This window comes from Camelina sativa, chromosome 2 (assembly GCF_030686135.1).
Source record: "Camelina sativa cultivar CO46 ecotype springtype chromosome 2, ASM3068613v1".
Classification (NCBI taxonomy): Eukaryota; Viridiplantae; Streptophyta; class Magnoliopsida; order Brassicales; family Brassicaceae; genus Camelina; species Camelina sativa.
This window is the reverse complement of record NC_141881.1, coordinates 11,052,642-11,079,299: the sequence shown is the minus strand read 5'-3', so window position 1 is coordinate 11,079,299 and position 26,658 is coordinate 11,052,642. Positions and strand designations below refer to the sequence as shown.

The window sequence follows — 26,658 nt, the reverse complement described above, 5'->3', positions numbered from 1 at the left end:
TAATAAACCAAAAGATACTGAGTTCCCATTGGTTAGTTCATAGGGACATGGATTGGTCTTTTAGCTTATCATGCACCGTTGATTAGATTAAATCTGACGGACATAATTATTTCCCCTTTTTTCTTTTCCTTCTCCTCTTTGTCACCTCCACTCCTGATCCATCCAGAGATCAAAGAAACCAACAACATAAATTACGACACAAAAATGATAAAGGATAATTTAGGAAGATAATCAAAGAAATCCAAAGATCTAAAGAAGACAGTGGCAAAGCAAGATCTAGATCTGAATAGAGTAAAGTTCGCCGCAGATGGAGATTTGACCACCACCACGAAACAAGACAAAACAAGATCTAGATCTAATGTCCGGAAATCCGTGAATCCAAACTCTTTTTCTAGCCACCACTATAATTGAAGATGGAAAAAGAAATCCGACGACATAAAAAGAGTGCTAAAGGAGACGGTGGTGGAGCAAAAGGCTTGTGCTGCGAGTGGAGTGCTGGTTCTTCTTCTCCACTGGGTTGACAATATGGTTGGTTTGAAGATCATTTTTTCTAACATCCCGATTTCCTAATTTTAGAAATTGGCCGGTTTAATTTAAGTTCTCCCGGTTTAGAGTCGGTTTTGAGAAATCCTAAGAAGGTGTTTATAAGGTTTGGACCCCTCCTTCTTGCTTTTTCCATTATTTTTGTCGTAGAATCAAGATAAAGAGAGAGAGGAGACAAGAAAAGATAGTAAGCTTGGTGTGAAAGAGAGTAAAGAGGAAGCAGAATCATAAGGGTTTGGGAGAAAAGGGTTTCGGCATATCAAATCTTACTCAAAGGTAACGAAATTTGGTAGAATTATTTCCAAGCCTTTCATCGTAATTGTACTCTTTACAGAATTGGATTTAGATTTATACTCGATGAGTTATTGGCCATTTTGTGAGAAACGTTTTCTCATACGCGAGTTAGGACCATTGGGGATTGTAACTGAGATCGTGGTCTTGTCTTGTTTCTGTTTTGTGAGAAGTTTCATGACGTCTAGGGATATCTTTTTACAGGAGGGATTTCATAGTTAACGGTTTGTTTTTATTTTAGGGTTTCGTCTTTGAGAATGTTCTTTTATGATCTTTCTGTCCAGTTTGCCTCAAGGTTGCTTTTGGCTGTGTGTCTTGTAGTAGGGCGTGGATGGACTATTTCAGACGCAAGGAGAGTCTCACCTGGTTGTATTTGTTGTTAGAATCAGCTTGTTAAGGTGAGTGCATAACCATGAGCTTATCTGAGCGATTGGATTGTATGACTTGTTTTGTGTGATGATGTGTAGGTGTGGCGAATGTGTTATTGGTTGTACTGTTCAATGGCTGGTTTGTTATGTTTATCTGTGGTACTCTTGATTTGTTTGTGTGTATAGCTCGTAGATGGTAGGATCGTCTCACTGGGTATTTCTGGTAATACTCACGCATCTCATTGTGTTTGTGGTATAGGTAATGTGTAGCGTGGAATCATAGCGATGAGGAGGAGGATGATCTAGTGTCTCGGTTATATTATTGGTTATATTATTTTGTTATTGGAACCTTGGTTAGGATGTTAGTTTGGTTTATATATTTCCGCTGTGCATGTTGAGTTATTGTTGGTTTACTGGTTGGATTGTAATTAAATATTATGGGGTATTTAATTATATTATTACTATTATTAAAAAAACAAACGGGGGTTTGGGGCTAGCAGCTGGAAATGAGGGCACATCGGCAAACAAAATCTGGTTGTGTATGTGGAATTAGGGTTTTTTTATTGTTGATTTTAGTATCAAGTTCAACCGACATTTTGTAACTGGTTTAATTTTGTAACTCTTAACCAATTCCCAGTTTGGGTGGTTTATTAATATCAATATATTATATTAATTTTAAAAAACCTGTCACGAAATCTATAATTATATTGATATGTATATATGATGAATAAAATTTTAAATATATTAAATTATATAGGAAAATAATTTTATTTTTTTCTTATAGTTTCTTTATTTATGTTTCCTAGCAAATCCATACCAAACTCTGAGAGAGATGTACTAAAAACAAAATTGCAAGGAATCTGCTACCGCTTTTATTCCTTGCAATTTACAATTACTTTGCGAGAGATTTAGTTCCTAGCAAATTTGGCAAGGATTTGCAACATTGACCATTTTGTGAGAAGCAAATAGCAAGAAATTGATTTCCCTTGCAAATCTCTTGCTATAGTAGTTTTGCGAGGGATTAGATAGATATCCTTCTATCGAAAAAATTATTGTTTTTTATAAATTTTATGTCGTACAAAATTCAGAATATGTATTCTACATTTTAAGCTATGTTTTACAAAATTAAGAGTACATATTCAATACTTTACTCTATGTTCAAGAAAATTCAGAATATGTTCTACGCTTTTCTCTATATTTTGGAGAAATTAGAATATACATTCAAAGAATTGTATTTATTTAAGGGGCATTTTCAAAAAAAACATTTTTTCTATGTCACTTTTCAAAAATATTACTTCATGGTGTCCATTTTCAAAACTACCTCTTTTTAATATTAAAAATAACTAAATTCTAAACCCTAAACTTTAAATACTAAACCCTACCTCTTTAAAATACACCCTAAATGTAAAATAGAGAACCCAAACCTAAAAGAAATTTTAAAAATTAATTTAATATATTATAATTGTATAAAAGAGGGAAAAAATAAAAATATTTTTAAAAGGGATACTTTTGAAAATGTGTATCTCAAAAGAGATATTTCTAAAAAATTCTCTTTATTTAATATGAAAAATTACCACATACGTAATTTTTAAATGTCTTCATTGCATTTTCATGTAAATCAGATAAAGAATGCTAAATATCTTTTTCATATCATACAACTATTAAAAATCAATCCAAAACTCACAAAATAAATAACTATAGTATTTAACATTGAAATGTTTTATGTTTGAAGGAATTAAGTTTAGTCGATTGATGCTCGAAAAAAAAAAACACATAGAGAAAAAGAGGCTAATGGAAATTTTGTCTATTTGTGAGATGGTAGGCACACATAGTTGTTTTACACACTTAGTAGGCCACTTATATATTTTTTTTCTTTTGATTTCTTATTTTTTAGGTTTATTAGAAACTGGAAGATAATAATTGGCAATAATTTACGAAGAAATTTTTTATTTCCAATTTTTCATTTTTTCCAGTTTTCCTTGATAAGTAGAAATTATTTTATTTAATTTATGTTATTTTGTCTCATTTTATTTAATGTATTATTTTTTAATTTTTATAAAATGATATTAGAATTTTTACTATTTTTTAAATTTTTTTGGCTGCAGCAAGGGTCTGCTACGTGTAAAGCATTGGTTGGGGTTTTGGGATGAATAGACGAGGCAATATGGTCTAGTTGGCTTTACTATCCCGTGCAAGCGATGGGTTTGTATTAAGTGTACTATAGAACCAATTTTTTACTAACAAGGAATCATAAAAGAATAGCTAGGGTTTTGGAAGAGAATGAGGCGACCATGATGGATGTGGGAGACCGAAAGAGACCACCGGACAATCCACCGGATCTGGGTATCACATGGGTGAAGAAGGTTGTTAGAAGTAACTCCGGGGGAACGTTGATTCCGTAGGAGTTGTTGGATGATGCATTTGTAGAGGAGCGAGTTCACTTGGATTTTCCTGAAGGGAAAGATGGGGAGCTAGTGGCTACGATTGGGTCTGAAGTTTTGGAGGTGATGAATTGATTGTAGAATTAGTGCATGATTGTGAGGGTGTTAGGGAGGAACATCAGAATCTTAGTGTTGTTAAGGAAGCTTCAGGAGTTATGGAAACTGAAAGAGACCATTTATGTGATTGACCTACCATGCCAATTCTTAATGGCCTGTTTTGAGTTGGAAGAAGAGTATTGGCGGCACTCACAGGGGGACTGCAGCGTACTTTTGGTAGCTACCTTATGGCACAAGCATGGGCACTGGATTTTGATCCTCTAGTGGGTGAGATTATTACAAGTCCGGTTTGGGTTAGGTTTTCAAACCTCGCCGTTAACTTCTATGGTAAAGCAATCCTGATGAGTATCACGAAATGGTTGGGAAAACCAGTCAAGGTTGATTTAAAACCCTGAATTTTCAAAGAAGACGTTTTGCTCGCATATGTGTAGGGGTTAACTTGAAGAAGCCTCTAAAAAGGACAATTATGATAAATGGAGATCGGTACTTTGTGTCATATGAATGGTTGAAAAACATCTGTTATCTTTGTGGTATGGGGTTATGTGGTTCAAAGGTAATAAATTTACATGGAAACAAGGACGAAAGGAGAGGACTTATGTGGCGAAAAGGCTTGACCGGGTGTTATGTTGTGTGAATACGTGATTGAAGTGGCAAGAAGCAACTGTTACCCACCTTCCTTTATTTTCTTCTGACATGCTGCCCTATATCTTTAGTTGTGTCTGGTGGTGAAAGGGGATCCGTGTCGACGACCTTTCCGGTTTGAAGCGGCTTGGTTGCAACATGAAAGCTTTAAGGACCTCCTGATTGCTTCTTGGGATAATGCAGTATCAACACCTGAGGCATTGAACACATTGAGGGCTAAGTTGAATCGGTGGAACTTATATGTGTTCGGTGATGTCCAGCGTTAGAGGGAGAGACTGATGGAAGAAATGAAAGAGGTACAAGACCAGTTAGAGTTACAGCAGACATATGCTTTATTTGTAAGAGAGGTTGAGCTTTCTAAGGAGTTTACTGTGGTTTTGGTGCAGGAGGAGATGATTTGGTTTTAGAAGTCTCAGGAGAAGTTGATTGCCCTGGAAGATCACAACAAGAACTATTTTCACACGTCTACAATAATGCAGTGATGTTGAAATCATATTGAAATCTTAAAGGATGATGAAGGGAAATGGATTTTGGATCCATGAGTTCTTGAAGACATGGATGTTGCTTACTATAAATGCCTTTATTCGCTGGATGATGTCAACCAGGTTTTCAGGAAGCTACCTTCTCATGGCTTCATGTCCCTCTCAGGTTCGGACTTGTTACTGTTGAACAAACCATTTTCTCTATTGGAGGTTGAAGCAGCAATGCGGAGCATGGGTAAGTATAAGGTTCCAGGACCAAATGGGTTCCAACCTGTATTTTATCAGGATTGTTGGGACACGGTTGGCAAGTTAGTGAGTAGTTTTAGGTTAATCGTTTTTGAGAGAGGAGTGTTACCAAAAAATAGGAATGATGCTCTAGTGATTCTGATTGCAAAAGTGTTGAAACTGAAGAGGATTATGTAATTTACACTGTTAAGTCTTTGTAATTGTTTTAAATAAAACAATCACAAAGGCTATGGTAACACGATTGAAAGGTTTGATGCCATTGTTGATAAGACCAACTCAGTCCAGTTTTATTCCTGGTAGACTCAGTACGGATAATATAGTGATTGTTCAGGAACCATTACACTCCATGAGACATAAAAAAGGGAGGAAATGGTGGATGTTGCTTAAGCTGGACCTTGAGAAGGCATATGATAGAATCAGATGAAATTTCCTCGGGAATGGATAGGCTGGATTATGACGTATGTAACAGGTCCATCGATGAATTTGTTATGGAATAGGGAGAAGACTGCAGCTTTTCAGCCTTTATGCTGTCTTAGACAGGATGACCCTCTATCACCATACATGTTTGTCTTATGTATTGAGAGGTTATGTCATCAAATCGAGAGGTCTATTGAGTTAAAGGAATGGAATCCAATTAGTTTATCAAGAGGAGGGCCAAAGCTATTACATATTTGGTTTGCGGATTATCTCATATTATTTGCAGAAGCTTCTGTAGCTCAGATAAGAATCATAAGGAGAGTATTGGAGACCTTTTGTGTGGCTTCTGGGCAGAAGGTAATTTTAGAGAAATCAAAAATCCTTTTCTCTGATAATGTGAGCAGTGATCTGGGAAAATTGATTAGCGAGGAAATTAGTATAAAGAGAACCAGAGACCTCGACAAATATTTAGGTATGCCAGTGTTGCATAAGCGGATTAACAAGGATACATTTGGTGATGTTTTGGAAATGGTGTCAACAAAGTTATCTGGTTGGAAAGGCCGTATGTTGAGTTTAGCAGGCCGAGTCACTTTTACGAGTTCGGTGCTAACTTCAGTACCGGTCCATTCGATGAGCATCATACGGTTACCAACCTCCATTTTGGCTAAGTTGGATAAATTTTCTCACGCTTTTATTTGGGGCAGTACCCCGGAGAAGAAGAAGCAGCATCTTGTGGCCTGGGAAAAACTCTGTTTGCCAAGGAAAGCGGGTGGGTTGGGAATCAAATATGTGGAGGTGATTAGTAAAGCCTAGATAGCTAAGATTGGTTGATGGGTCATACATGATAAGGTAAGCATGTGGGCACGGGTGATCCAATGTAAGTATAAGGTGGGGGATCCTTATGATAACTCAAGGACTAAAGTTAAGAGCATATGATCTTCAACATGAAGAAGTGTTGGTTTGGGTTTCAGGGAAGTCGTGTTCCCAGGTTTGAGGTGGGTTCACGGTGATGGGAGATCTATTAAGTTTTGGAAGGATAAGTGGCTTGATGAGGAACCACTTATGAATATAGCACCAAGAGAAATACCAGAGGATCTTCTTGAGCTGTGGGTTTGTGATATTTGGATTGATGGAGCTGGATGGAACCTGGTAAGTCAAGACGGGAATTTCTCAGTAAGCTTTGCGTAGGCCTTCTTAATCCGGGAGGGTATACAAAGGCCAAGCATGGACTCTTTCTTTAGGAGAATTTGTCTTATAAAGTCTTGAGTATTATTCTTAATGTTATTTTTTGTGTTACAATGTGAGTTATTTTTTGTGTTACAATGTGAGTTATTTTTTTGTGTTAAACTGGGCTTAGTAAAAGCTAGTTCATTTTTAAGTTTGTTCTCTCAAGTTTCAATTGAACCTTACTGTTTATTCTCATGGCAAATATACTTAAGAGTTTCTCTACATATTTTGTTGAAGGTGTAAAAGAATAAGAAAGCCATTCAAAAGCTAGATGAGAAGAAGAGAAGCGGCTGGATCATGGAAGCTATGGTATGGAAATGTGAGAGGCAAGGCAGATGGAAGCTTGACTCAATGAAGATCAATTCATGGTGGTGACCGAGAGGATAAGGCCCTCAAGCGATTACACACACGTAGGATTAGAGTCTCAACAAGAAGTCAGAGAAAGAAGCCGAATCAATCTCATTCAAGCCATGGCCATAGCTACATCATTCAACCCTGAAGGCTGTACTCTTTTTCCCTTGGCAAAGTTTTATCTCAAGAGGTTTTCTTTACTATAAGTAATTTAATGAGATAGTCCTTTGTGTGTTGCAAGCTTGGCCTTTGGTCCGCGCAGCCCAAGCTTGAGGGGAAGTATTAGGAAGGAAGAAGCAAAGGTTAAACCTTAAGCTCAGATTGATGGAGTTCAGTGAAGGAAAGCCGTTCAACTAGGCTCATGTATCTCCAAGCTTAACCTCTAATCTCTCTACACTTTAGCTTTAGAGGGATTATTGAACCGGATGAAGAGGTTACACATCCAAGAGTTCACTTGCCATTCATCATAAGAAGCGAAGTACCAAGACCGGAGCTTACTAGATGAAGAGCAAGAGAGAACGGTCGGTTTACATAATGAGAACGACCGTTCCCAGAGTAAAGATGTGAAAAACTGATATATCATGGTTTTTAGGTGTTTTTAGCCATGATATAAGTCTTATTTATAGAGTCTTTTTGGTATTTTTAGAGTCTTTTTGAGTCTTTATAGGATTTAACATGGATGAGAGCATAATGAAGCTAAATATGAAGATTTGGAGCTTAATCAAGCATTGAGGCTGAGCTACAAAGTTGGGAGGCACATTCAGAGGATGCATCGATCGACACAACATCAGCATCGGTCGATGCAGAGCCAAAAGAAGAAATTGGAAGTTCTCTCACAAGTTTTGAAGATTTACAAAGCTGCCCCAAAGTTTTTCATATTTGCATCATTAGTCCTAGGACGTGTTTAGGAATATAAATAGGATTTTTATGGTCATTGTTTAGACCTAAGCTTTATTTTTCCCTGCAACTTTTGAGAGCAAAACCCTGAGAGATTTTTAGAGCTTTTAGAGAGAAGAATCAAGACTCCTTCAAAGAAGATTCAGAACTCCTTTTCTCCTCTCTTTAATCTCTTAATGCTATCTATTTTATTCATGATTTGTGTTCTTACAATTATGTCTGAGTAGATCTGCTAGTTAGGTTTACGGTTTCTCATTAGGGATTTCATGGATTGTTAGATCTGTTAATTTAGGATTCATTATCTTTCTTGTACTTCACCATAGGTTGTTTTCAATGCTAGATCTTTGATTAGTCATCTGGATTTAGATCTTAGAATTATTGATTGATATGAGAATATAATTGATTTTCCTGATAAAACCTTTGGTGAGCAAAATTACTTTTTGCAAAGAGATTTGAATTAGTGATTTTGTGAGCTTATCTAAACTTGATTTTATTGCTGGTTTTTAACTTGAATTTTGCAAAGAGATTTGGATTTTCTGGTTTTAAAACTTAGATAATATTTGCAGTGAGAACTGATTTATTTTATAATTGTGTTTAGAGTTCAAGAACGGTGCTTAATTGTTGAATCCTACTTGTTTAATTAATTGATCTGATTTTCCATGATTTCCTGAGAATTTCCCTAGGCCTAGCGTTTCATCCATCTGAATTTACAACTCTTTTATTTTCTGTTTTATTTTGCAATTTAATTAAATATTTCTGTTTAGCATAATTAAAAGATTATTAAATCTATTGTGTGAATCTAGAGTTCTTAATTTGAGAGATTAGCTCAGGGTTAAATTTGAGCATATCAAAAACTGAGGTGAATCTACCAAAAAAGAATATTCAAACCTCGGTTTACAAGAAGACATATAATATCAACTTTGGAGCAAAGTAAAGAGAAACAACTAAAGGCTTTTATAAGTTTTTATAAGCCGTTCATATCATCCTTAGGCGTCCATAAATATATATATCAACTAGCAATTGATCCGCGCTACACGCGATAGTTGGATTAAGGTGTATTCCGGTTTTTGTTGTGTATATTATTTTTTTGGTTATGTAAATTCATCTTTACGTTTGTTTTTGTATTTGATTTTGGTTGCTTTGTTGTTTTGTTGGATATTTTTTACAAAAATAGGTTTTGCAGTAAGTATAATTTAGTTTGTTGTTTATTTTTTTAAAAATTGAGATCATCTTGTGTGTTTTTAATGCTTTAAAAAAATTATAATTAAAAGTTAACGTTGTGTAGTTGAAGTTGTTGTTTGGCTGTAGTTGTTAGTTGTGAGTAATTTATTATTATTTGTCATTTTGTGGTTGGATTGTTATTTAATATTTTCATATGTATTTTGTAAACTGTTGGAGTAGTTTTTTGGTCAATGTTTTAGTGTTTGGAGTGAAAAAGGTTTTGGATTTTATTAAGAAAAATAAATAATATCAATAACTTACATTTCTTTTTTTTTTGGCTATATTTCTTTGTTTGAGTCGGGCCCAATTTCTCTGTAAGGCTTATAATGTGTTGGTCTATTGAGTCATTATTTGTATGTTATTGAGTTGGGAATAGATTTGTTCTTTTTCAAAATTCGATGTCCTCGTGAACGGATAGGAGAAGAGCAATGTTTGCGATCTAGAGGACAATATGAGTATTAAACTTATTTATTTGATGCTCGTAATCATTTTTTCAGTCATCCCTTTCGTAATCGTTTTCCCTTGAATATTCATTTTTTTTGGGTTTGCGTATTTGGTTTTGGGGTTTGCGTATTTGGTTGATTCCCGCTCGCTTTGCATCTGTAAGGTATATTTGGTTATCCCCTGTTGATTTCGTTAAAGGTAAATGTCAATTGGGTTGCAAATTTGTTTATATGAAAATGTGATGGCTTCCTTAGATTTCCTAATTAAGTTGTGAGTTTTTTTTGTGTTCTTACTTGTAATTTTTTTTCCTTTTTTCCTCTGAGTGATTTTTTCAATTCGATGTGAGTTGTGTTTTGAGAAAAGTTAATTTTCTTGTTTATCTTACTGTAATTTTATAAAGTCCGGGTTGTTTTTTTGTTGGCTCAGTTTTCTTTTTAATATAATTTAGTGTTACAGTTATCTGATTGTGGCATTCATATTTCTGAATCTCTTTAGTTTATTAAAGGTGTGTTCATCTCTTTGCTTTTTTGTCTTTGGTGATTGATTTGTGAAGTGCTGCCAGTGGTTGGTGTGAAGCGTATTGAAAAGGGAGAATCTGTTAGCTTAAAACGGAAGTTGCTTCTTATGACTTCAAAGTCGGACACAATATATATTCCCCCATCACGTAGCGAGTTTTCAAATTTTGAAAAGTGGGTCACATTAATCGACCCTTGGATGACACAACTCTAGAGAAAAACTTCAAATTAGATAGAGTTGTAAAAAAAGAATAAATGAAAAGTCTAGTTAAGATGGAAACATTCTCATCAATGAGTAGGAAGTCGACGCCCATGAGTTGGCCTCCTTTTTTGACATTGCGATCAGGCCAGTGACAAAGCATTCTTCCGACGATCTGTTGGTGAAGGCGCCCAACTTTGAGATTTTTGAATGAAACGACAGGGGAATCCATGTTAGTGAGGAGAAATTAATTAAAGAGACGAAGAAAAATATATGAAACATGAAATTGGAGGAGAAGACATTATATAGGACTTACACCAATTAAAGATAGAGTAGTTGGTTTTGAATTGAAAGAGCGAGCATTGAACGGGATAAATTACAGTAATAGAGAAAAACATTACAATGGAGATGGAAGAGAGGGAAGACAGCAAAAGGGTGTGGAGGAGTAGAGAACATTTATTTCAAAGATAACCATTAGGTGAACCGGGATGAAAGAATGAGAAGGGCAGGGACGGTTTAGGTCCACCACGGACGACGGCAATGTGGAGTAACGTGGAGAGGGGTTTTATTCCGCCGACCAAAAAAATATGGCTTAGTGGGTAATGTCGCAAAATTGGGAAAATGAATTGGGCTTTTACAGAAATGTGATAGAAATAAATAGTAACTGCTTAATGGATAATATAAAAAATATGGGCTTATTTAAAAAATATGGGCTTATCTAAAAAATATAGGCTTATTAAAAAGAGGGGTATGCTGAGGTGGTAGCACGAGGAGTAAGAAAACTGCACTTTATATATATAGATATAGACTGTTGGAGCAAAGCATCAAAATGGGTAGATTAGGGTATATTATTTTCGGTTTATACCTTCCTAATATCCTCTTCTATTCCTCTTATATCTTCTAAACGATTCTATAAGAGTTATAAAGCAAGAGACATCTTCCGCCTCTCTTGTTTAGTCTTGAGATCTTAGAGATCTTGTGGATCTTGCAGCTCACTCTCTTCAAATTCTAACACTATACATTTCATAGATAAAATTTAATTCATCCGAAAAGACAACAAAAATAACATTTTTAACATTATAACTTCAAAATTATCAAATCATTCCCATTTGGCCAGTTTTTGATGCCTTAAATCCCTAAGAAAACTCAGTTATTGGGATACTCATGCTAATAAAATTAGTTAGTGGTGGTAAGAATCTGGATCAGCCTCTATTAACTTGTGATATGAAAAGAGGTTGAATATGGTTTTTCTTGTATAAAAAAAAATGAACGAACAAAAAAGAACGGAAAAAAGGAAAAAGACTACTAAAGGTTGACGTCCATATCGACTCCAGCAAAACGTGAGACAAAGATCAAACAAGATAAGACGCCTTCCTAATTTCATAAAGAAAAGTAGATAATAAAATGAAATCCCTTAAAATTAATCCCAAAATTCAGTAGTAGATCTACTCACACATGACCTATGTACATATAATCATTGTAGTTGAAAAAGCTATGGAGTTTACTCAGAAATTTATAAAAGGTTTTTAGGAGACCTTTAAACTAAATTAAGAAGAAAGAATAAAACATTTGAGTCAATCCACTATATAATAAAACGGAAGTACACAACTTTTTTTTGTAGACTATATAATATGGGTTATAACATTAATTATTTGATTATCTGATAGGTTATATGTTATATGGGTTGTAACCACTAGTTAATCTCGATTTAAGATCTTCTAAAATAAGATATTGGAAAAAATAAAATAAAATCTCTAAAGAATATTTATTAACCATATAAACCATATATAAGCAAACAAATCACAAAAAATAACCACTCTTCAGCGGATTAAGAGCGATTTCCGATTATATAACAAAATAAACCGATCAATAATCTATCGTTACCTTTTTTACCATCTTTTGGTTCATGTCTTTTAATTTTATCATACTTATAATGATGATTATTATGTTTATACACATTAGTACATTAGAATTCTTGGTGTACTACGAGTTAAAATATTACATGATGGGGTTATATAACATGATGTGTTTGAGTATATACTAATATAATTTAAAATTTTATTAATTCGGTGCTACATGGATAAAATATTATTTTATTATTTTGTAAATAATATGAATATTAAATTAATAGACATATCTAATTAAGTTGATTAAATTAATACTATAACAAAAAGCTAATATACGGTATACTGTGGGTTAAGTCATAAAATTAACAATCAAAATACAATATATAATTTTAAACACTAAACAATTCAAAGAAAATTAACAAAATTTTTTTTTTATCAAATAACTTAATTCGCGGTAACGCAGGTCAAAATCTATAAAAAATATATGTTCTTTCCATAAGTCATATTCAACATATGATTTAATGGCATAGTGTTTTATCAAAAAAGAAAAAAAAACAACTTTTAAAACAAATAAAAAATCACATATATGGTGCTTTAAATAAAAATTACAAAATAAACAAAAAAATTTCAATCTGTGCTCTAGCAAGGTCCATCATATTTAGCATATGATTTTATTTCATAATATTTTATTCACCACAACTTTCAAAAACAATCATATAAATTATATTTTATATAAAAATTACAATATAAATGAAAGAAATTTCAACTCGTGCTATAGCACGGGTCCTCTTTAAACTGGAAAATCATGTTTGTCTCTGCGTTTAGCACACATGTTATACTAATATATTAATTAAGAAGTACAAATATGAAACTAACCTTATAAAATGTAAAAAAATTATATTTTCATGCCATTGGTCTTAAAGGCAAATGTTTAATCTTTCAGTAAGAGTAAAAATATAATTTTAATATTACACTAATAAAATCTTTTAAATAATTATTAATTTCAAAAAAAATATTTAATCTCTATAACTAATTATGGACGAAAAATACTAATTATTTTTTAAAAAAATTGTAAACCAATCTGAGTTTTAAAAAGTTAAATTTTATATCTAAGTATCCAAATTATTACTTAATAATAACTATATTTGGAAGATTTTGTTAAGAATTTAAATTATGATTCTCTATCATCTTTCTTTTATTTCATTTATAAATTGTTTTGAATTATCTACATAGCTTTTCTGGCAGAAAAACATCTAACATAGACAAGTTTCTGGCAAAAAAATTAAAGAATTGACTGCTGAAAAAAAAAAATTAAAGAATTGACAATAAAAAGCTTTCAAATCCGTTAATAATATGAGTTAAAAAGGTACTATATGAGTAAATCATTGTAATAGCTAGTTGAATCATACCTTAAATCCATTTGAAAACCAAGTTATTAAACTACTTAACGGGTACACGTACTGACGTACACTCTCACTCAATATAAGGATGAAAGACGATAGTCCAATAAGATAAGACAGACCAACCCAATCACTCAATGATGCAAACCAATAAGGAACATTCTAGTATATAAAGGCATGCATTTGCTTCAGTAATCAGTATCTCTGCTTTTAAGATATATGATGGGCCAAATAAATATTATCGCGATTGTTCTGACTTTATTTCTGAATCTGCAAATGATCAGTTCCGTCTTCGCTCATGAGACCAAGGTACTTGGCATAGTAGCATTTATGAGATATATTTCTTGATCAAGCAACATAACCATGCATATATAACAATAAGTATTATTGTTGCCTGTGACCAACGTACAGGTGAATGTAGTTTATCTGGGAAAGAAGACACATCATGATCCTGAGTCTGTCACTGAATCCCACCATCAGTTGCTGAGGCCACTTCTGGGAAGGTGAGATTTCGAAGTAATTCTACAAATGAGATCTAACCCATCCTACAGCCAAGAATTAATACAAAATATTCAAAGAAAAATTATTGTTCCAAAAAGAAAGACTTTTCAAGTGTTAAATATATTTTTATCAGTTAATGATGATGATTTGTAATCTTAAAAATACTAAAATATTAGATTAGATTCAAAAATAATATCACTGATTCCTCATAGTTGATATATATATTTATAGTACATAATTTTTTTTGATTTGGTATTATTAAATATTTAAAAATTAATGTATATTTATGTTTCTCTCATATATGTTTCTGAACTGTTATAATATTGTTATGTATTATTCTTCAGCGCGTTAGATATTGTATTACTCCATCCGTTTTATTTTAGTTTTCGTATTAGTATTAAATTTTTGTTTCATAATAGTTGTCATTTTAGTTTTCAATGTATATATTTGGTAAAATTTTCAATTTTATCCTAAATGTTTTAATATCTGGAACAATAAAAAAATTGAAAATATATTTAAGAAGGATATAATGGAAAAGTTGATTTTTTAATATGTATAATCAAATTGTTTTTCAATGCCTGGGCATTCGGGTACCCGTTCGGGTTTGGATCGGATATTTCGGATTTTTGGGTTTTCGGGTTTAAAGGGTATAAACCCCGTTCGGGTATTTTTAGAATTTGGCTTTGGATCGGGTTCGGTTCGGGTATTTCCAGTTCAGATTCGGATTATCCGAAGTTCACAAAACTCAAAATTTTAGTATCTAATTTAGTCTAAATTATTCAACAATACACAATATATCTGAAAATTTAAAGTATTTTTTACCCAAATTTACTAATAAATAGTTTAAATACTTCAAATAATCTAAAATATCTAAAAATCTGAATATTTTGGACATTTTATATTATTAAAATTATAAATATTACTAATATATTACTACTATATATTACTAATGTGGGTATATTCGGGTACCCGTTCGGATTTCGGTTCGGATCGGGTTCGATTTTGGGTTTTCGGATTTAAAGATTTAGAATCCGTTCGGATATTTTACAATTTTGGATACAGGTTTGGATCGGATTTTTCGGATCGGGTTCGGATCGAATTTTCACATCCGGGTATTTTGCCCAGACCTACTAAAAGTACCAAATATAATATAATCTTTTATCGTAGCCATCCGTCAATTGATCAACATTAGACCATCATTACCGGTAGCAACGATGTGCGTTGCTCAAATTAATATATTTTAATTATTTTTTAAACATATTATTATATATTTAAATAATAAATCAATAAAAATAAAACTGACCAATCACAAACTTCTATATCTTAGAGTAAGGGCATCTCCAGTGACCAGTACTAATCACCATGGTTACTCACATAAATTAATATAATAATGAGAGAAGGGAGTGAAAGAAGACAATAGATTCTCCAATTCCTTAGGCAAGCAACGTTACTCACAAGATATAGACAGCTGTCATACTTTTAATGGTTGTTATTAATAAAACATAATAAATATATATATATATAATTAAAATAATAATTTTTTCTTTTTTAAAGAAACGTTTACTGCGTTACTGCAGTGGTGATGGTCTAACGATTCTTTCGGTACCTACCAAAGAAACGCTTCTTACTTTTTGATCTACTTTATTATTATTTTTTAATTTTTAATTAAGAGTAACTCCCAGAGTAACCGTGAGTGGTCAAGCTCTTATGATTTATAGTTGTCAATAGTTAATTTTGTGGAAGGACATTCAAAGAGATATATATCTTATATAATAAGAGAAGGTTTTTCTCAACTTCTGCTTAGAACATGACATCTGGCTTATTATATAACTGACACATGTCCTCTCTTATTCTTAAAGGCCATTGTTTTTACATTTTCAAATTGGGCCTAACAAAATAAAACCAGTTACAAGTCCAGCAAATATAATTGACAGCCCTTACACCCATCAGGAGGATATGAACCAAACGATGTCAAATTCACCTATACTCACTTTCTCACAATCATCGTTCCCAGCAGCTACCACCTTGGATGTACCTTCACAAAATCTCCTAATCCTTGGGTTTCTTTGGTTTAATTTTCCTACTCCACCACCAAATTCCAAATCATTTTCGGTTTAATGTCTGTGTCAAGATCCCGAACACCTATTTGAAGTTCCAAATTGTATGTAACATTAATCCTGTCCAAAATCGTTTTTAAATTGCTTGGTATCAAATTTAGAAATATTAAGAAAGGGGTTTAGATCTTCACTACCAATTATAATCATAGAAACCATTATTATGACGTTATTTGTATTACTTATTACAATCTTTAAGGTAATTAAAGAATTCCATTGAAGTATATCCTTCATTTTCATCTTTACGTTTACCACCCAATTATAACGTAATGAAAATAATACCAAACACCTATGATTTCATGGTCATTAACATTTCATTCCAATCCCTGATTACTCTCTCTCAACCATTGCATTAAGTTTTTTTTTTAAATAACAACCTTTGACGACACTCATCTTCTCTCTCACACACCATGGGTAAAACTAAAACAATAGCACCCTACTCTACCCTTGATTCAACCTCCAACAAAATACACAACACTGGTATCAATAGGATTGTTGTTTGGGTCATCCATATTTGGGAAGTTCGAGACTTTTGAAGAAACAATATGTTACTTATTGTTCCTGATGAAAATGTCTCCTTACTGATAAAAATGTATATTATCTCTATTATTGTTCCTCTTGACCCCTGATTTACCTCCATTTTAACCCATTCATTTAGCCTTTGTTTCAGGATTGTGCTATACAAGCTTCAGATGTTCCTAATCGTGTGTCTAAGTTTCAAGATCAATTGGTTAAAGGCCAGTTGTACAGCATCAATGTTTTCGATGTTGTTGCATCCTCCAACCGTTATCGTCGCACCAAGCACAAGTGGAGAATTGTTTTCAAGGAGAAAACGTCTTTGGAGACTGTTAAAAAATGACAATGCTCTATTGGTTTTGATTATTTTAGGTTCTCTACTTTTTCAGACTTGCTTGATATGGTAAACAAGAGTGAGGAGCTTCCAGGTAACAACCTTTTTTGCATTGTTCATATTTCTGGTCTCTTAGCTTCCACTCTGTTCTTCAGTATATGATTTATATCTATATTTACCCACTCAGCAGATGTTGTTGGCCAAATATCCATTTTAACCCATTCATTTAGCCTTTGTTTCAGGATTGTGCTATACAAGCTTCAGATGTTCCTAATCGTGTGTCTAAGTTTCAAGATCAATTGGTTAAAGGCCAGTTGTACAGCATCAATGTTTTCGATGTTGTTGCATCCTCCAACCGTTATCGTCGCACCAAGCACAAGTGGAGAATTGTTTTCAAGGAGAAAACGTCTTTGGAGACTGTTAAAAAATGACAATGCTCTATTGGTTTTGATTATTTTAGGTTCTCTACTTTTTCAGACTTGCTTGATATGGTAAACAAGAGTGAGGAGCTTCCAGGTAACAACCTTTTTTGCATTGTTCATATTTCTGGTCTCTTAGCTTCCACTCTGTTCTTCAGTATATGATTTATATCTATATTTACCCACTCAGCAGATGTTGTTGGCCAAATATCCTCGTCTCGAACATTTGAAAATAAAGATTAGAACCACCCTTCAAAGACAACTTTCAGTTTAATACTGACTTGCATTTTAGAAAGGTATTGGGGTTTTTTTTTCTTCAGATTCGTTCTACACTTTGTAAGTCTGTAACTGTGTAACATTTATGGTGTTTGTTGTAGTGGTGACAACGTATACATATCTCTTTGGAGAGAACTTGCGGTCGATGTCCATGCCAAACTTTTAACCCTAAAAGATGAAACAGTTGTTGTCATTTCAACCCATGTAAACCCACAAAAAGTTAGGCGTAAGTGTTTTGTTTTTAACATTCTACTTTCTATTAAATATTAATTGGTTCAACGTTTTAGTGTTCTAAAACTTAAGACCAATATATATGAGCCTATGAATGAATATAATGCTAACAATGGGCCATATGTATTCTTGACAATTTCAAAATTAGAGCATGGGTTGACAATTTCAAAATTAGAGCATGGTTAATTCTGTTTAAGATTTGATGTTCTTCATCTTCAATTCAATAAACCGTGAAAAGCTAAATATTGTTTTAGTAACGTCCCATTATCACCTTTAAATCCCAATGAATTGGCTTACATTTATATCAAAAAATCAGTTTCAATGTTTAGTCATAAATTTATATTCCAATCTCTTATTTCTCTTCATCTAGAGTTCTATATTGTCCCATTAATTTTAAACGGCCAAATTCTGCTCCTATAATGGCTGCTGGCTGGTCCCTTAAAATGTATATTTCATGTGATTGTATTCTATTTCGTACTTAAATTATTGTTATGATTCGAGGAAAGTTCTAATCTCTGTGAAGCATTTTTCCTTTAAATTACGTAAATGACTTGCTCATTCCATAGTTCATTTTAAAATCCCATTATCACCTTTAAAATCCCAATAAATTAGCTTACATTTATATTAAAAAATCAATTTCAATGTTTAGTCATAAATTTATATTCCAATCTATTATTTCTCTTTATCTAAAATTCTATATTGTCCCATTAATTTTAAACGGCCAAATTCTGCTACTATAATGTCTGACTGGCTGGTTCCTTAATATGTATATTTCATGTGATTGTATTCTATTTTGTACTCATATTATTGTTATGATTCGAGGAAAGTTCTAATGACTTTGAAACATTTTTCCTTTAGATCACGTAAATGATTTGCTCATTGCACATATAATTTTTAAATCCCATTATCACCTTTAAAATCTCAATAAATTAGCTTACATTTATATCCAAAAATCAAATTCAATGTTTAGTCATAAATTTATACATTCCAATCTCTTATTTCTCTTTGACTAAAATTCTATATTGTCCTAGTTTTAAACGGCCAAATTCTGCTACTATAATGGTTGACTGGCTCGTTTCTTAATATGTATATTTCATGTGATGTATTCTACTTCATACTCAAATTATAGTTATGATTCGAGGAAAGTTCTAATGTCTCTGAAGCATTTTTCCTTTAGATCATGTAAATGATTTGCTCATTGCACAATTCATTTTTAAAGGAAAATGGAGGATTTAAGATCTCAGACAAGGAACTAAAGTTTATGCAAGCATGTAAGGTAGTAGTCTGGACTGGTGGTTAGGTGGAGGAGAAAACCTTTACGGAATGACCAAACAATCAAATAAAAAATTTAGTTACTCTTATTTTCTCCTTTAAGCTTTTTTTCTATTGCCATATTGAGTAAAGTTTTCTATTAAGTTATGGAGACACCATGAGCCTACGTGCATGTACACTACGACATATTCATAAAGTTAAAACAATGCAGCTTAGCCTAAGACATATATCACACAACGGTATAATTGTGTTAGAAAATGATTTTTTGAGTTTAAAATTTAATTATACATTTTTTATTTATATATTATTCTAACTTGGATATTTGTTAAGATTACTACGGATAGGGAGACCTAAAGCTTAAACTAGATGATCAGATCTCTATTATATATATATCGAAGGAAGACATTAGAAGAAACAACGTTAGACGAGGTGATTTGTAATTGATTTCAGTTAACTTGTGATATGGGACTTCAATTTCAACTTTCGCTTATGTCTTCACGTAACAACAAAATAAAGATGACGAGGATTTGCCTTAATCAATGTCGAAGTGAATAAAATCACCAAAAGGTGATCTTTATTTTATTTTATTTTTGGTTTAAAGCCACTGAATAAGCTTTGAAGTTTGAAGGATTCATATCATTTTCCATCTTGTGTTGACAGGACAAAAAAGGTGCTTTTGATGTTAGGGATTACCAACAGTTAAAAGAGAAATAAATTACACATTATCTGAATCTGAGGATGAAAAATGTGCAATATTAAGGAATATAATATTTATTTTATATCTCTAAACTTCACCATATTTAATAAAAGATTACTCATGGGATAAAGCCATTTCTATAAAGCCACAGCGGAAACAACGTCCAAACAAGTTATTGTCGTAGTTTGAAAGTGACATGTATTAATATGACTATATGAGTCTATAATTTTTAGTTGACACATTACGTCTTCACCCAACAGAAAATACAAAGACGGTGATCATTTGCCCATACAGCTTACATCAAGCATGTTAGTATTCTGGAAGTTGTTTAAATATTGATTGACCATTTTAATGTTAAATATCATTTCAATATTTACAAATATATTACATAAATCATCTATTTTATAATCACAAAATTTGCCTTAAGTGTATTGCAAAATGGTTACATCGCAAAACAACATGTCCTAAAAGAGAATCAGTTTAAGCTTTTAAACATTTTGTTATTCAAAAAAGTATACATGATTAATAAAATCTATTATACATGAGGGTGTAGTTTAATTACTTAAGATACATACTCTTCTCCCTAAAATTTATATAATTTTTATCAATTTAAAAAAATCCAATTAAAAAAATAAAATACAGAAATATAAAAATCTAACAGTTAAAAAAATTGCCAATCGAACAAATACTAAGATAAGCCCGTGCGTAGCACGGACAACTCTTTGTATATATATATTCAGAAGAAAGAAAAAAGATAGAAACAAATGTTCTGAAAATAAAAAATTGTAATATGTATTTTAGTAAAAGAATTAGTATGTGACAAGTTTGTTTGATATAGTTTCTTAATCCTGTTCAGCAAAAAAGCAGTCCATGATTCAATAGTGTATAGTTATCGACATGGCTTCTCAGGTTTTGCTGCCAAGCTTACAGAGTCCCAAGCCCAGCAAATTTCAGGTACTTGCAAAGTCGAACCCTTCTCGGGTTTTTTGACTTAACCAAAGGAGTTATTTTTCTAAACATACCATTTCCCCTTTAAGAACAGAACTACCTGAACTAGTACATGTCATACCAAATACATTATACGAACTGACAACAACAAGAACTTGGGATTACTTGGGCCTGTCTCCGGGTACACCAAAGAGTCTTCTACATAAGGCCAACATGGGAAATTCGGTCATTGTTGGAGCCATCGATTCAGGTTTGAGTCTATGAACAGGAGCAATTCCTTTAATTCTCTCAGAGACATGTTTATTGATAGAAACCATCAAATGCATGCAGGAGTGTGGCCAGAGTCTGAAATGTTTAATGACAAAGGCTATGGACCAATTCCTAGCCGTTGGAAAGGTGGCTGTGTATCTGGAGAAGACTTCGACGCCTCAATTCATTGCAACAGAAAACTGATAGGAGCGAAATACTTTGTTGATGGCCTTGTTGCTGAAAAAGGAGTGTTGAACACAACAGAAAACCCTGAGTACCTTTCCCCGCGGGACTATACAGGTCATGGCACGCATGTCGCTTCAACCATCGGCGGTTCTTTTCTGCCTAATGTAAACTACTCTGGTCTCGGAAGAGGAACAGCAAGAGGTGGTGCTCCGGGTGTTTATTTAGCTATTTATAAGGCGTGCTGGTTTCAAATGGGATGTCCACGAGCAGATGTCTTAAAAGCAATAGATGAAGCTATACATGATGGTGTTGATATTTTGTCACTCTCTTTGGGGTCGGGTGTTCCTTTAAATCTAGAAACTGATGTGAACCTTTCTGCTATGGGATTATTCCATGCGGTAGCAAAGGGCATTCATGTCGTAGCTTCAGCTGGTAATAATGGTCCTGCGGCACAGACCATTGGGAATGTAGCTCCTTGGATCTTGACGGTCGCTGCAACTACTCTAGACCGTTCCTTTCCCACAGCCATCACACTTGGGAACAATATAACAACACTGGTATATTCATACCAATTAGAGAACTATAAGACAAACTTTTTATCTAAGGAACTATAACACTGGATGATTTCCTTTTTGCTTAATTTAGGGTCAAGCAATCTTTGGTGGTCCAGAACTCAGTTCTGTTGGTCTTACTTATTCCAGGTAACTCTGAATCACTGTTTCATGTTTTGACTATATGTTCCTCTGAGATTAAGTATTTGGAACATGATGCCTTCAACTTGCAGAGATTGCGCGAAGCTCTCCGCTAATCCCAAAAATATTAATACAATGGAAGGAAAAGTTGTGTTATGTTTCACAGCAGATTTAGATCCTCTCTCTAAGGTTGTAGAAAATGCTGCAACCACCGTAACTAATGCAGGTGGTCTCGGGTTAATCATTGCAAGAAATCCAACCCACTTACTTTGTCCAAGTACTCCTAAATTTCCATGCGTTATGGTAGACTTTGAGCTCCATAATTATTGGGGTATATATCATATGTATCGATGGGCTTAGTAATTATGGGCTTGTTACGTATTTATCACGTCTTAGTCGGTTGTATGTGTTCTGTGTAAACCCTAATCGAGTCATGTATATAAGCTGTTTAACAGCAGATTAATAAAGCAAGGCAGTTTGATATCCAATTCTACATGGTATCAGAGCTAAGATCTCATAAACAGACCTAATTTTTTCCGCTGTCTTCTTCTTTTTCTTTTGTTCGATAGTTTCGAACTCTCTCTTTGTTTCATCATTGTTTCTCTCGATAGTTTTGGGATTCCTCCTCTCATCGTTTGAGAAGTCATGTCCAATTCTGAAGAATCCTCTGTTACGAAAAGTGCAGCAGCGGCGATGTCTCAGTCCGCGTCTGTGGTGGTCTCACCGTACACTCTTGCTAGCTCCGACAACTCTGGCTCCATGATCTCTGCTGTCGTTTTGACCGGAGACAATTACAACGAATGGGAAACGGAGATGTTGAATGCTCTTCAAGCTAAGCGCAAAACAGGGTTTATTAATGGTACGATTCCAAAGCCGGTGAGTAGTGATCCTGACTTTGAGAATTGGCAAACCGTGAATTCAATGATAGTTGGGTGGATTCGAACCAGTATTGAGCCAAAAGTCAAGTCTACTGTCACCTTCATATCCGATGCTCATCAGTTATGGGTCGATTTGAAGGAACGTTTCTCTGTGGGGAACAAGGTGCATATTCATCAAATCAAAGCTCAGCTTGCTTCTTGTCGTCAAGATGGGCAGACCGTTCTGGATTATTATGGGCGGTTGTGTACTCTCTGGGAAGAGTATGGTATTTACAAACCGATCAAAGCTTGTACTTGCGGTTGTGTGTTTGTGGTGCTGCTCTTGAGCCTGCTAAAGAACGTGAAGAAGAGAAAGTACATCAGTTTGTGTTGGGACTTGATGAATCTAGGTTTGGAGGCATTTGCACTAACATTATTTCAATGGATCCTTTGCCTTCTCTCGGTGAAGTGTACTCTCGGATCATCAGAGAAGAACGTCGTTTGTCTACTGTTCGGGTTCGTGAGCAGCAAACCGAAGCTGTAGGATTCCTTGTTCGTCGTGATCAAAGTGAGATGTTGTCTAATGGTGCCAATCGAACTGATTCTTCATTGGTGCGGTCTCGGACGACGTGCTCTCATTGTGGTCGTGTTGGTCACGAGAAAAAGGATTGTTGGCAGATCGTTGGTTTTCCGGAGTGGTGGTCTGAACGTAATAGTAACGGTCGTGGTTCTGGAGGACGTGGACGTGGTGGTCGCAGTTCTGGTTTCCAGGGTTCTGGTTCCAATGTCTCGGGTCGTGGACGTGGGCAGGCTGTTGCAGCTCATGCCACCAGTGCCAATCCTTCAGCGTTTTCAAACTTTACTCCGGATCAAATGAAGGTGCTTGCTCGCATGATAGAAGAAAACTCGGGCACTCCATCTTCTGACAAATTGTCTGGTAAGCTAGCACTTGGCGATGTTGTTTTAGACACCGGTGCGTCTCATCACATGACCGGGAATATGTCTCTTTTGCATGATATTGTGCCTATTCCATCGTGTTCTGTGGGATTTGCTGACAGTAGTAAAACCAATGCCACAAGCATGGGAGTTCTTCCTCTTTCGGACACTGTCAAGTTGACTAATGTTCTTTATGTTCCTGATTTAACTTGCACCTTACTCTCGGTCTCAAAAATTGTGAAACAAACGAAGTGTTTTGCAACATTCACTGATACTATTTGTTTCTTACAGGACCGTTTTTCGAGGACTCGGATTGGGACCGGGGAAGAACGTGATGGGGTGTACTATCTTACGAATGTTGCTACTGCAAAGATACATACGGTTAAAGTCTCTTCTGATCAAGCCTTGTGGCATAAGCGCTTAGGACATCCAAGTTATTCGGTGTTTTCCTTTTTACCTATGTTTTCTCATTCATCTACGTGTGTTGGTTCTCACTCTTGTGATGTTTGTTTTCGGGCAAAACAAACAAGAGAAACCTTTCCAGAAAGTATTAATAAAACCAGTGATTGTTTTTCCTTGATTCATTGTGATGTTTGGGGGCCATATCGTGTTCCTTCTTCTTGTGGTGCTGTGTATTTTTTGACGATAGTCGATGACTTTTCAAGAGCTGTGTGGACGTATTTGTTACTCGAAAAGTCCGAAGTGCGTGTTGTTTTAAAGAATTTTCTGTCCTATACAGAAAAACAGTTTGGCAAGTCGGTGAAAATGATTCGTAGTGATAATGGTACCAAATTTATGTGTCTTTCTGCCTATTTTCGTGAGCAAGGTATAATTCATCAAACATCGTGTGTCGGGACTCCACAACAGAATGGACGTGTAGAACGCAAACATAGACACATTCTCAATGTTTCTCGTGCGTTATTGTTCCAAGCACATTTACCTATCAAATTTTGGGGCGAGGCTGTTCTTACGTCTGCTTATTTGATCAATCGGACTCCTTCCTCTGTTCTTGGTGGTCGCACTCCATACGAGGTTCTTCATGGTTGTAAACCTGTGTATGATCAACTTCGTGTTTTTTGGATCGGCGTGTTACACTCATCGTGTGTCTCGTGATAAGGACAAGTTTGGTGAACGTAGTCGACGGTGTATGTTTGTTGGTTATCCATTTGGTAAGAAAGGTTGGAAAGTCTATGATCTTGAATGTAATGAGTTTATCATTTCTCGTGATGTGGTCTTTAATGAAGATGTTTTTCCTTATGACCAAGCATCCTCTTCGTCTCCGGTTGTTGTCTCGCCTGCTACCTCTCATGATGATGATTGGGCATTGTCTTCGTCTCCTATCGTAAGGGGGAGTTCTGATGCAAATAATGTTGATTCGTTCGTTCATGCTGCTCAAGATAGTGTTGATCAAGATGGTGTTGTTGCATCTTTGCCTGCTCTCTCTCCTGTTCCAACACTCGTCCCTACGACTGTTGTTCCTACACTCGCTCCACCTGCTAACCAAGATGGTCTTGTTGATTCGTCCTCTTCGCACACAGAGGGCTTGTCTCCTTCTACTGATTTACTGCCTGTGGTATCCACTGTTGAGCCAGTTGTTGAGCCAGTTGCTCCTAGACAGAGTACAAGACCCAAGAATGCGCCTGTTTGGTTAAAAGATTACGTTACCAACTCCGTGATATGTACACCTGACGCATCGCACGTTCTCTCCAACTCTCCACTCCAGTCCTCGTCATCGGATCCAGGTACTGTGCTCTATCCTCTAACTGAATTTATCTCCGATAAAAATTTTTCACCACGTCATAAAGCATTTTTGGCGGCCATCACCACCAATGTCGAGCCTAAGCATTTTAAAGAGGCTGTTCAGATCAAAGTGTGGAACAATGCTATGCACAAAGAGGTTGATGCTCTTGAGGTGAAACGTACTTGGGATGTTTGTGATTTGCCTCCGGGAAAAGTTGCTCTCGGTAGTCAGTGGGTTTACAAGACCAAGTATCATTCTGATGGTTCCATCGAACGCTACAAAGCCCGTCTTGTTGCTCTTGGTAATAATCAAGTTGAGGGGGAGGATTACAATGAAACGTTTGCTCCTGTTGTCCGCATGACTACGGTTCGTACTTTGCTTCGTCTTGTTGCGGCTAATCACTGGGAGGTCTATCAAATGGACGTCAACAATGCATTTCTTCATGGTGATTTGGAAGAAGAAGTGTATATGAAACTTCCCCCAGGTTTCCGTCATTCGCATCCTGGCAAAGTTTGTCGTTTACGCAAGTCTATCTATGGCCTTAAACAGGCTCCGCGGTGTTGGTTCAAGAAGTTATCGGATTCTCTTCTTTGGTTTGGTTTTGTGGAATCCTATGATGACTATTCTTTGTTCATTTACTCTCATAAGGACATTGAGTTACGGGTTCTTGTATATGTTGATGATCTTATCATTACTGGTAACAATGGATACATGATTCAAAAATTCAAGGAATATCTCAGCCGTTGTTTCTCTATGAAAGATTTGGGTAAGCTTAAATACTTTCTTGGTATTGAAGTTAGTCATGGTAAGGAGGGGATTTTCTTGTCTCAACGCAAGTACACCTTGGATCTATATATATTGTAAAAAATGTGTGTATATATATATATATATATATATATATATATATATATTGTAAAAATATAAACATTGACCTTTTCCGGAAATAAATAGATAAATGTTTTTTAATTAGAGAGAAGTTTTTAATTTAATTTAATACACTAATTTATATTTTTATATTTGAAAATTATTATTACAGATCTTACAATAATAAAAAAAAAGATCTTACAATAATCTAAAGCTAAATTATCGACCACCAAATTT

General features: G+C 34.6%; 1 protein-coding gene across 1 annotated transcript; it reads left to right on the top strand.

Annotated features, from left to right (window-relative positions):
- Positions 1 to 13,591: 13,591 nt before the first annotated feature.
- LOC147948440 (subtilisin-like protease SBT3.10) lies at positions 13,592 to 22,383 on the top strand. Its single transcript, XM_087466801.1, has 7 exons — positions 13,592 to 13,897; positions 14,000 to 14,091; positions 20,805 to 20,902; positions 20,991 to 21,146; positions 21,227 to 21,888; positions 21,977 to 22,032; positions 22,116 to 22,383. The coding sequence occupies exons 1-7, from the start codon at positions 13,808 to 13,810 to the stop codon at positions 22,381 to 22,383; spliced, it is 1,422 nt and encodes a 473-aa protein (XP_087322927.1). The 5' UTR covers positions 13,592 to 13,807.
- The last annotated feature ends 4,275 nt before the right edge of the window (positions 22,384 to 26,658 follow it).